At 48.6% G+C, this 12,546-nt stretch overlaps 1 protein-coding gene across 4 annotated transcripts in view; it reads left to right on the top strand.

Moving 5' to 3' along the window:
• The window catches only part of RUFY1 (RUN and FYVE domain containing 1), a 653,398-nt gene that overhangs the window by 88,125 nt on the left and 552,727 nt on the right, over nt 1–12,546 (top strand). For all 4 annotated transcript variants that reach the window (XR_003853338.1, XM_029583262.1, XM_029583264.1 and 1 more), the window contains exon 3: nt 11,629–11,746. Coding sequence is in view for 3 of the 4 variants with exons in the window: in XM_029583262.1 (XP_029439122.1) it covers nt 11,629–11,746 (118 nt within the window). In the remaining variant the exon portion in view is untranslated. The remainder of the gene's footprint in view (nt 1–11,628; nt 11,747–12,546) is intronic.

Here is a 12,546-nt window from a genome sequence, read left to right as displayed (position 1 = left end):
AACCAGGCCAGTGGCTGACTATTACCCCCTTTAAGTTCCATTAGTTATTTTTTCCTTTTAATAAGAGAGTTTAGGTAAACTACATTCTAGGAGACTTAATACCATTCATCTTAAAAACAAAGATACTCTGCAGTAGCATCTCTTTCCCATTGTTAATTAGAATGCCTATCTCCCATTGCTCTGGTTCCTAATGCAGGAGTCTCCCCCTTTCTCTAATCATTCCATATGCCTATGCTCCATCAAAGCCTTCCTCTTTTTTATGACTTTCATATATAATCCAACCTTATTACTTATCCAGTGCGGTAAAACAAAAATACCCTCTTCCCCTCCCTCTCCACGTCCTCCCACTGCAACTCATAAACAGTGCTTCCTCGTCAAGGGGGAGGGCACTAATCAAAACTCTCAAGGGGACCCCCACCTTGTCACCTTCCCACTGAACAATGCTACCTGGGGTCAGAGTGTTGCGGTTTGAATCATTGGAGATGCTGTAGTTTAGCGTGATTTAAAACATGACTCTCCAACCCAGGGCTGTACAGGAAGAGGAAGTAGTCTAGGGCGCTACGTTGCTGCCAGTTTATGCTTTAAAGAGGTTGGATTCATGGCACATGGGTGAGGAGGGAGGTAGGAATGCTGTAGCGGCCACCATCATTGTTTAGTGCTTTAGCCCCTAGTCTCCCATGGCTAATCCATGGAGAAGCAGCGGGAGACTAGGGGTGCTGTTCATACTGATATCACCGTGGAAAAGGGTCTTCCCCCTACTCTTCGTAGAGACTATCAAATATAAAACAAGAAAAAAAGTCACAAAACAAAATACCATCTCTATGGGATGAAACTTGAAATTCTTCTCTTTTGCCTATTTGGGTCAGTCTGTACTTTGGATAAAAGTTATGGTTGTGGTAGCAAGGGATCAATTTGTCTTTCTTGGGGGAGAGAAGAAAATCTCAAAGCAAACCCAAACAAATGTATATTTGCACTTCTGTTCTGACACTTGGTGTTTCCCAGCCTTCCTGGTTCCTATATACTAAAGTTAGACTTTATTGATGCTCTTGAACATGGAACTCCATTTCTTCATTGTTTTCCTCATTTAGTTGTTATTTTTTTCTTGGTTTCCATTTCTTATTGGAGACCTTACTTTTCTTAGCTATGGCTTCTTCCTATTCCTGGTCCCTACGATGAGATTTTGCAGTGGATCTATCAGAATCTGTGTGAGGTTCTCTAAAGACTCTATGCATTCTTGTGTTGCAATTAAATGGAATTTCTGTGACTTGGAAATTCAACAAAAATGGAAAAACCTCATCTGCAGCGCACATTAAGTTCTTGCAAAAGCTTGGTCAGAGTTATGAAACCGACTGTATCTTCTGACCAGTGTGAACTGGGAGAGGTAATTTTGTGACCCTGGAAGTCTCTCAATTTGTACATGAGATCCTGTTTCTCTTGAAACATATGGAAACATATAGTGATGGCATGTGGCAAACTGCTGTATCTCTGTTCTGTAGTGCCCTGTGGACCCTATCAAATTTGGGTTTATGGATCTCTTCATTGACCATAATGTATTCATACATCTCAGTTACAGTACTCTTAGAGGTAGATCTTAAAAAAGTACATGCGCGCGTACTTTTGTTCGCGCAACCGGCGCAAACAAAAGTACGCCGGATTTTATAAGATACGTGCATATCTTTTAAAATCCGGGGTTGGCGCGCGCAAGGCTGCGCAAAATCGGCAGCCTGCCTCGGAGGGAGCTTTCTTTCCGTGTCCCCCCACCTTCCCCTCCCTTCCCCTATCTAACCCATCCCCCAGCCCTAACTAAATCCCCCCCTTACCTTTGTTTTGCAAGTTACGCCTGCTCGAAGCAGGCGTAACTTGCGTGCGCCACCTCGCCATCCCCCGGCACATGCCACAGTGCCGGGGGACTCGGGACTGCCCTCCCGGCCTGCCCACGAACCATCGCCACGCCCCAGACCCGCCTTGGACCGCCCCCTGATCCCGGACACGCCCCCGGACACACCCCCGGCTTCCGACACGCCCCCCTGACATGCCCCTCCCGCTCCTTTTACGAAGCCCCAGGACTTACGCGCGTCCCAGGGCTTTGTGCGTCCCGGCGGCCTAAGCAAAATAGGCGCGCCGGCGCACAGGGGTTTTAAAATCTACCCCTTAGTATTTATTTATTTTATTTAAAATTGTTTTTATACTGCCTATACAAAGTATAAGATCTAAGCAGTTTACAAAAATAGGCAAGAGATAAAAATTTAGGTTGACATAAAAACAAAATAAATTGTAATAAATATTAAAAAAAAAAAAAGATAAAATAAGCCATTCATATTGGGGTAATATGGCATAGTAAGAGCAATAAGCAAGTTGCCATGATTTATGAACTGTCAATAATCGAAGTAAGCTAGGTATGATAGAATTGTAAAATTATTGTTGTTTTGTAGGGACTCTGTTGAAAACTGAGGAACATAAGTGTGTTTTTAAATTTTTTTGGAGTCTAATGTTTGAAATTAGACATAATTAGTCTGTAAGAGAGTTCCATAAAAGGGGGCCAGCAACTGAAAAAGCATGTTTCCTTGTTAGATCTAATCTTGCCATTTTAACTGTAGGAACTTCTAAGAACATAAGAAGTTGCCATACTGGGTCAGACTGAAGGTCCATCAAGGCCAGCATCCTTCCATCAGTGGCCAATCCAGGTCACAAATTCCTGACAAGTATCCAAATATTAAATAGATCCATGCTACTAATGTCAGTAATAAAGAGTGTCTATTCCCTAAATCAACTTGATTAATAGCAAGTATATGAATTTCTCCTCCAGGAACTTGTCCAAACCTTTTTTAAACCCAGCTACACTAACCCTTAACCACATCATCTGGCAATGAATTCCAGAGTTTAATTGTGTATTGAGCGAAAAAGATTTTTCTCTGATTTGTTTTCACTGTGCTACTTGATAACTTCATGGAGTGCTCCCTAGCCCTTGTATTATCTGAAAGAGTAAATATTTGATCCCTTTTCCCATTCACGACCTTCCTTGATTTTTATAGACCTCAATCATATCCATCCTTAGCCATCTTTTCTCTAAGCTGAACAGCCCTAGCTTCTTTAGAGATTTTACAATGGTAAATAAGGTATTTGGATTACCTTTGGCAAGTTGTAGTTTCTGAGCAAAGTACGATTTTTTTACGTGATCAATTTCTTTTTCATATTTATGTAAGTAATTGAAGTAGTCCAGTTTTCTATCAGGTATGGGAATTGTACGCCAGTGTCTTTCTAGATGTCATAGTTTAGTTTTCATCTTGTGCAGAGTTGGAGTATGTCAGGGAGAATTAGGTCTGTTAGTAGTAGTGACAAGTCGTTTTGGGGCTGTGGTATCAAGACAAGTGAGAATACAATTATTCCAATTTTCAATTGATTTGTTAATATCGTTGTCAATAATAGAGGGTAAGTAAGGTGAAAGCATATTAGCAAAGGTTTCTGGGTCAACTTTTTTTCTCTTGAGGGTTTTCTTGATGTCAAGTTGTGGTTGGATAGTAGGAGGTTTTACAGCATCTTTGATTTGAATGAGATAGTGATCGGACCTTGGGATCGGTTCAATAGAAACTGTGAAACAGGAATTATTAGCGTTATGAAATAAGAGGTCTAACTTTCGGCCATGATTGTGAGTGGGAGCTGTGATTAATTGATGTCATCCTAAACCTTCCAAAGCCTCTAAAAAGTGGGAGACAGAAAGTGAAGGAAGATTTGAGTTGGTGTAGATTAAAGTTACCTGCTATAATTGTATTAGAAAGGTCAACAGGTAGAGTAGATAAGGATTCAAGAAGAGATAAATCATTCTTGAGAAAAAAAATTGGTAACATTGGTAGGGACAAGCATCAGTTCTATGGTAGTGTTGTTAGTCGAAGGTATCATAAATGTTTTCTCTTTGGTAGTAGAGCAGATTTAATAATAATTGTCGACGATTTGAGCATGGTTGGGAAAAGTAAGTATATTCAGAAGGGCAAACAGTGTTTAAAAGTATTGTATTATGATCGTAAAGCCAAGTTTCAGTAATTAAAACTGCATCGGGGGTTTGGGTAGTAGTAAAATTGTGAATGATTGGAATTTTTTTATGGACTGACTGAGCATTAAATAAAAGCACTGTAAGTGAGGAAAGTAGTAAAGCGGTGGTTTTGATTAATGGAGTAATGTGAATTAAATTGGAATGACGGCAAGGAGGAGGTTTTTTTGTAACAAAATCTAGAAGTGTTATAGCAACCATTTCCGGAAATAGGACAAATTTGCATATTGACAATGTAGCAGTAATAGATACTTGCAGAAAATAATAGTGTTGAGCTGGTTTTGTGAGAAGAAGATTAGAAATAAAAAAAAGTTAAAAAGGAATTGAACAAGAAAGATAGATACAGAGCTTGGGTGCATGGGAACGCACGAAGGGGAGCATAGAGGCAAGCCTTTAAACCGGCACCTTGGGTCATGTCAGGGGAGGCGGGGTGGGATAGATCTGCGCGGCTCAAGGGGCTGCCAGGTGGGAAAGGCAGCAAATCAGTTCCTTGTTGCTCTTGTTTTCAAGCATCCCTAGTATCATATTTGCCCTGTGCTGTCTATTTTTTTAGCCTTTTTGTCTTTAATAGCTCCTCACCATTTAACTATGCTGGCAGTTGTTTGGTCTTCCTTTGACTTTTTTAAATGTGTAGAATACATTTTATCTAGGCTTTCAAGATGGTATTTTTAAGCAATCTCCATGCGTCATGTAAAGTTTTAACTGATCAACAATTTAGGGTGATTACAATACATATTATTATATGTCCATTAGTCAAGGGAGAGTGGATCTGCTTTCTAGACCCTTGGATTGAAAATTTAAAAAAAATCTTTAGCTATATTATAAGACTGAGAGGGGATCGCCGCATGCGCACATGTGTGATACTAAGGGCTAGATTTTAAAAGCCCTGCGCACGTATATCCTCCCGGATTTACGCGCGCAGGGCACTTGCGCGCCGGCGCGCCTATTTTGCATAGGTCACGGCGCGCGCAAAGCCCCGGGACGCGCGTAAGTCCTGGGGCTTCGTAAAAGGGGCGGGAGGGGGCCTGTCCGGGGTCAAGGGGCGGTCCGGGGTGGGTCCGGGGGCGTGGCGACGGATCGGGGCAGGCCGGGAGGGCAGTCCCGAGTCCCCCGGCACTGCGGCCTGTGCCGGGGGATGCGAGGTGGCACGCGCAAGTTACGCCTGCTTCAAGCAGGTGTAACTTGCCCAACAAAGGTGGGGGGGGGATTTAGGTAGGACCGGGGAGTGGGTTAGGTAGGGGAAGGGAGGGGAAGGTGGGGGGACTCGGAGGGAACGGAGGCAGGCTGCGCAGCTCGGCGCGCACAGGCTGCCAATTTTGCACAGCCTTGCGCACGCCGACCCCGAATTTTATAAGTTCCCTGTACGTACCAGGATCAGTCCAGACGGTGGGTTATCTCCCCCGTCCAGCAGATGGAGTCAGAACAGATTTCGAGGGACGTCACCAACATAAGCCAGTACACCCTCTGCTGGAGCTCAGTATCTTTCTGACTCCAGCAGATGAGAGTTGGAGGATCCTTCGGCTCCCCTAGGGTGACAGGCGTTTAGGCTTTCTTTTCTTCTATTTCTCCCTGTCATCTTCTTTGAGCTCTTTGGATCAAGTTAAAGTTTTTGAAAAAAAAAAAAAAAAAGCTTCAATTTTTGAGGAGGCGTGTCTCCTTTCTGTTTTCTGCCTTTTCTCGGCTGTTGCCTTCTCCTTCTTCGGTTGGGGCAAGTTGTCGGGGTTTATTTGTCCTCTTTTGCAGGTTTTTCTTCCCCAAGGTCGATCACAGTGCCCCGTGGATGCCGGTGGTGCTGGCCTCTCCACGTGTCTGCTGACTGTCCCGCGGCCCAGCGGCTTCTTTTCGCGGGCCTCTCTGCACCGGGAAGGGAACTTCCCCGGCGTCTAGGGACTTCTCAGGCGGGTTGTACAGGCCGTTCCAGGCCCCCCCGCGGCACTTTTCAGCTTTTCAGGCCCCCCCCTGAGGCTTAGTGCTCGTCTTACCCCGGCGTTCTTCATGCCGCGGCCGTCCCGGTATGCGGCCTGCAGCGAGCCGGGGTCTAGAATATCGCGGGAGGGGATTTGTGCGCAGTGTCTCCCCGGTGGGGAAGGCATCTCGCAGCCCCTCGCCACTTTTTCTTTCCTCCCCTCCCCACGACACGGGCGGCGCGGGCCGGCCACTTCGCTGCCGTTGGCGGGAACGGCGGCCATTTTAAATTTGCAGCACGATGCTGCCCTGGACTCGGCACAGGAGCGGAGGGATTTTCGGGAGGTTTCTCCCCCGAATTTATCCCCGGAGGGGGGATTGCCCGACCTGGAGCCCTCAGAGGTTCCCCCCTCGGGGCCCCCTCCCAGCTTGCCGCGCTTTTCTCCGGAGTTTATTCTTCTCATGCATAGCGCGTATTTGCAGGGTCTGGGGGCCCCCCACCGACCAAGACCCCTAGGGTCTCCCCGGCTCCTCATGTCGTGCCCCCCGACCTGGTGGGTTCGGTGTCAGGGGCCCCTGGATTGCTGCCTTGCATACAGACTGCCCTGGGGGGTACGGGAGCGGCTGCGCCATCGGGGGGGCCCTCCCCGGATCCACTGGATCCTGCGCAGTCGGACCTGCCGTCCGAAGGGGACGACCCACTCACGCTCAGGATTTTCCAGAGGGATGAGCTGAATGATCTGATTCCGCAGATCCTCTCGGAACTGGATCTTGATCCTCCACCGGATCCGCCGGCTCCAGTTGCTCCCGCAGTCGCCACTTCATCCAAGAAGGGGGATCCGGTCCTCGCCGCCCTTCGCCCTAGACCTCGGGCTTTCCCCATCCATGATTCTTTTCTGCAGCTACTCACCAGGGAGTGGGAAACTCCTGAGGCCTCTTTGAAAGTCACGCGGGCCATGGAAAGATTGTATCCTCTGCCTGAAGATTTCTTGGATCTCATTAAGGTTCCCAAGGTGGACTCGGCTGTTTCAGCGGTTACCAAGAGGACGACGATCCCGGTCACGGGCGGCACGGCCCTGCGGGATACCCAGGACCGTAAGCTGGAAATCTTCCTGAAAAGGGTTTTTGAAGTCTCTGCCTTGGGAATGCGGGCCGTTATGTGTACCTCGCTTACGCAACGGGCCAGCCTTCGTTGGGTTCAGCAAATCCTCACTTCCCAGTCTCTGCCCCCCGAAGAGACTGCACAGGCGGACCGTCTGGAATCCGCCATAGCCTATGGGGCTGATGCTCTGTATGATCTCTTCCGAGTTCTGGCGCGGTCCATGGGTATCGGTGGTAGCGGCCCGATGGCTACTCTGGCTGCGCAACTGGGTGGCTGATGCCGCCTCCAAGTCGAGCTTGGGCTCCTTGCCTTTCCGGGGCAAGTTTCTTTTTGGAGAGGACTTGGATCAAATCATCAAGTCCCTGGGGGAGAATGCAGTCCATCGGCTTCCTGAAGATCGACATCGGCCTTCCCAGTCCTTTGCCTCTGCCCGGACCAGGGCCAGAGCGCAGCGGCGCTATAGGTCTTACAGGCAGTCTGGGCCTCGCACAGGCTCCTCCAGGCCCCAATCCTGGCCGCGGTCCTTTCGTGGGCGTAGATCCACGCGTGACGGATCGGGGCAGAGCAACCCCCCGCCAAAGTCTACCCAATGATGCCAGAGTCGCCCACTCCCAGGATAGGGGGTCGGCTGGTGGACTTCTACGAGGAGTGGGTGCGTATATCCACAGACCAGTGGGTTCTGGACACTATAAAGCACGGCTACGCCTTGGAGTTTGTCCGCCCTCCAATGGACCGGTTCCTCTTCTCCCCCTGTGGCTCGGACCTCAAGAGGGCGGCAGTGCAACAAACCCTGGATCGGCTGCAGAGCATAGGGGCCATTTCCACCGTCCCCTTCGGCGAGGTGGTCTTGGGCCACAATTCCATCTACTTCGTCGTGCCAAAGAAGGACGGTTCGTTTCGGCCCATCCTCGATCTGAAGGAGGTCAACAAGTCTCTGCGCGTCAGCTGGTTCCGCATGGAGACGCTTCGCTCAGTGATTGCGGCGGTACACCAGGGAGAGTTTCTGGCCTCCCTGGATTTGACGGAAGCCTATCTGCACATTCCCATCCTTCTGGCGCACCGTCGATTTCTCTGCTTCAAGGTTCTGGGTCAGCACTTCCAATTCACGGCTCTCCCGTTCGGCTTGGCGACCGCATCTCGTACGTTCACCAAGATAATGGTTGTCGTGGCAGCGGCCCTAAGGAAGGAGGGCATCCTGGTGCATCCCTATCTGGGCGACTGGCTGATTCGGGCGAAGTCCTTCGACCACGGGCAGGCCTCGGTAGCCAGGGTTGTCCAGGTTCTCCACTCCCTGGGCTGGGTGGTGAACTTCTCCAAAAGCTCCCTTGTACCCTCGCAACGCTTGGACTTCTTGGGGGCCAGCTTCGACACGCATCAGGGCAAGGTGTTCTTGCGCCCGGACAAGGCTCAATCATTGCGGGAACATGTCTGTCGGTTTTCTGCATTGCCGGAACCCACCTCCTGGAATTATCTTCAGCTGTTGGGCGTGATGGCCTCCACCATCGATATGGTGCCCTGGGCATTTGCGCATCTGCGTCCCCTGCAGGCGGCTCTCCTCTCCAGGTGGAAACCAGTGTCTCAGGATTATCAAGTTGTCCTGCCACTCCCACCAATCGCCAGGGCCAGTCTGGATTGGTGGCTGGTTCTGGCGAACCTGGCTCGCGGAGTCTCCCTCGAGGTGCCCAATTGGGTGGTAGTCACCACCGATGCCAGCCTCGTGGGCTGGGGCGCCGTCTGCGATCGAAGTGCCACGCAGGGGACGTGGTCCCCGGTAGAAGCAGCATGGCCGATCAACCGCCTGGAAACCAGGGCAGTTCGCCTGGCGCTCCACCATTTCCTTCCGTTGGTGCAGAACAGAGAAGTACGGATTCTCTCTGACAACGCCACCACCGTGGCCTATATCAATCGGCAAGGGGGCAGAAGGAGCAAGCATGTCTCACTTGAGTCGACGCTCCTGATGGAATGGGCGGAGATGCATCTCGTCCGGATCGCGGCCTCACACATCGCCGGGGTGGACAACATTCAGGCGGACTACCTGAGTCAACAGCTGGATCCCGGCGAATGGTCTCTCACCGACGAGGCGATGCGGCTACTTGTCCGCCGATGGGGCGCACCACATGTGAATCTGATGGCGACTTCCATCAACTCCAAGGCACCACGTTTCTTCAGTCGCAGGAGGGAGCGCGGCGCGGAAGGGGTGGATGCCCTAGCTCTTCCGTGGCCGGCACACCGTCTGCTCTACGTCTTCCCCCCTTGGCCCTTGGTGGGCAAGATTCTTCGCAGGATAGAAAATCATCAGGGACCCGTGATCCTCGTCGCCCCAGAGTGGCCGTGTCGGCCTTGGTTCGCAGACCTTCTACAGTTGGCAGTGGACGGTCCGCTACGACTAGGTCATCTCCCTCGTCTCCTGCACCAGGGACCGGTATATTTCGAGCAGGCCGAACTCTTCTGTCTTGCGGCATGGCTTTTGAACGGCGCAGAGGCTACCCAGAGGCGGTAGTTTCAACTATGCTGCGGGCCCGCAAATCCTCCACTTCGGTTGCTTACGTCCGAGTCTGGAGGGTCTTCGAGATCTGGTGCTCTACCCGAAGGATTCGGTCCACGGAGGCGTCGGTTCCATCGATTCTCCAGTTTCTTCAAGATGGCCTGGATAAGGGGCTCGCATATAATTCCCTTCAAGTCCAGGTGGCGGCCCTGAATTCTCTCGTGCTAGGGGACTGTTCTCTCCTCCTTCATCCGGACATCGCACGTTTTCTCAAGGGTGTCAAGCACATACGACCCCCGGTACGGGATCCTTGTCCCTCTTGGAGTCTCAACCTTGTGCTTCGTGCCTTGTCAGGGGCGCCTTTCGAACCGATACGTGGAGCGACTCTCAAGGACCTCACTCTCAAGACGGTCTTCCTCGTGGCCATTTGTTCAACACGTCGTATCTCGGAGCTACAAGCACTGTCCTGCAGGGAGCCTTACCTCAGATTCACGGATTCGGGAGTTTCCCTGCGCACCGTTCCTTCGTTTCTCCCGAAGGTGGTCTCGTCTTTTCACTTGAATCAGACAGTGGAACTTCCGGCCTTTGGGCCCAACGAGTCACGGACCCTTCATCTTTTGGACGTCAAGCGCGCTTTGCTTCACTACTTGGAGGTTACTAATGACTTCCGGGTCTCCGATCACCTCTTCGTCCTCTGGTCGGGTCCGAAGAAGGGGTGCCAGGCCTCGAAGACAACGATTGCGCGATGGTTAAAGGAAGCTATCTCCACATCTTACATTGGAACAGGACGGATTCCGCCCCGTAGCGTTATAGCTCACTCGACCTGCTCGCAGGCTGTGTCATGGGCGGAAGCTCGTTCCGTCTCCTTCCAGGAGATTTGCCGGGCAGCAACGTGGAAGTCGCTGCACACTTTCTCACGACATTATAGACTACACCTGGCATCGTCAGCCACTGGGCATTTTGGCGGCCAGGTCCTCTGAGCAGGGCTTTCAGGGGCCCACCCGGTTTAGGGAAGCTTTGGTACATCCCACCGTCTGGACTGATCCTGGTACGTACAGGGAAAAGAAAATTATTCCTTACCTGCTAATTTTCGTTCCTGTAGTACCATGGATCAGTCCAGACGCCCACCACTTTGGGATTTCTGCTTCTGCTCGGGTTTGCTTACTGTCAATGTCTTCGTATTTCTCAGTTCGTTCTTGTCACTGTTCACAGCTCCCTACAAGTTGAGCGCCTTGCCGCTAGTTGGCTGTTTATTATTATCTCTGGTTAATTCATGTTTAATGTATGTTTAAGTAACTTGATCCAGACTGTTCTTGGTCTAATCGGGCTTTGCTATACGTTATACTGAGCTCCAGCAGAGGGTGTACTGGCTTATGTTGGTGACGTCCCTCGAAGTCTGTTCTGACTCCATCTGCTGGACGGGGGACATAACCCACCGTCTGGACTGATCCATGGTACTACAGGAACGAAAATTAGCAGGTAAGGAATAATTTTCTTATACGCGTGGTTAAGCGCGTATCTTATAAAATCCGGCGTACTTTTGTTCGCATGCACGTACTTTTTAAAGATCTACCTCTAACTGCGCAAAGGTTTCTAGACTTTTCAAGCACATTCATCTGTGTCTTTGGATGATTCCCTCCAACATGTGTAAGCTACTTTGCTTTGTGGGTTGTGTTGTTTTGTTATTTTTTCAGGTAGGCTAACTTATTATTTTTGTTTCCCAACATCACTGTGAAGGCTGGATTTAAGATTTTGGGTGCCCATAGGCAGGACCAGAGAGCAGTTGAGGGTCAGAATGTCACAGCGATATTCCTTTGAAGCAATTCTGTTGCATGATTCTAAAGCAAGCAAGAGCAGGTTTCTCTTTGGCCTGGTTATTTAGGGTCTTTAATATTTAGCACCTTAAGCAACTGCTTATGTTGACTCTGCCTAAATCTGGGCCTGCTAGTTGTTGGCATTAATGCAATTTGTATTTTTGAGTTTGAGGTGTTGTGGGTCTCTGAATTTTAGATCACTGGAAGCTTTGATATATATAGAAAAGAGCATCATTTAATGTTTCACTTTTAATTCTAGTGTGCATTTTCATTGCAGTGAAAAAGAATTTTATTGGGCAGACCAAATCTTTCTATGGTCCCTTGGAACTGGTGGAGAAACTTTGCCCAGAAGCAGCAGATTTAGCTACCAGTGTTAAAAGTTTGCCGGAATTAAAGTAAGTGGAGAAGGTCAACATATCGGTTTCTTGAAAAAAAAAAAAAAAGGTTTAATAAATATTGGAAATGAAAACATTCTGTTTGTCATAAGAAAGAGGCTATAGAATTGTTTGGTAGCACTATGAATTCCTTAGGGGGCATGACTCCCAGCATTTTGGACCTCCATTTGGTGAATAGCAACTGTCGTAAAATGAGCTATTCAGAAAATATTTGAGGTTGACAAATATCTATCTATATAAATCTATATCTTTCTCTCTCTCTCTCTCTTTTTATATATATATATATATATATATATATATATATATTTATTTTTTTATTTTTTTTATTTTTTTCATTTATTTATTTCTTTATTTACCATTTTTATAGACCGACATTCGTTGGGAACATCACATCGGTTTCCAGAGAACAAGTAATGCAGCGAAACAGAGCTTTACAATAAACATAATTATAACTCCAGGGGGGGTGTTAAAGTTATAACAGAGAAAAACTATAACAAGCAATCAGTTATAATAGGGAAATCTATAACAGGCAAGCAGTAAATTGGGAAGAAATGTGATAGATGAGCAGTAACAATCACATACATCGGGTACATCAGGCGAGCAGTAACAATCACGTAAATCAGATACATCAGAAGTTAATATGATGGAATGGAAAAAGGGGGGGAAAGGAGGAGGCCGCAGAGGGGGAAGAAGTTGAGGGAAACAAGGGAGGTGCTGGGACTATTCACAGGTGCTGAGGATACCTATAGTGTGTGTGTGTGTGTGTGTGTGTGTGTGTGTGTACATATATATATATATAT

Source organism: Rhinatrema bivittatum, chromosome 18 (assembly GCF_901001135.1).
Source record: "Rhinatrema bivittatum chromosome 18, aRhiBiv1.1, whole genome shotgun sequence".
In the NCBI taxonomy this organism is placed as follows: domain Eukaryota; kingdom Metazoa; phylum Chordata; class Amphibia; order Gymnophiona; family Rhinatrematidae; genus Rhinatrema; species Rhinatrema bivittatum.
Note: the sequence above shows the minus strand (reverse complement) of the source record. Positions and strands in the feature narration are given on the sequence as shown.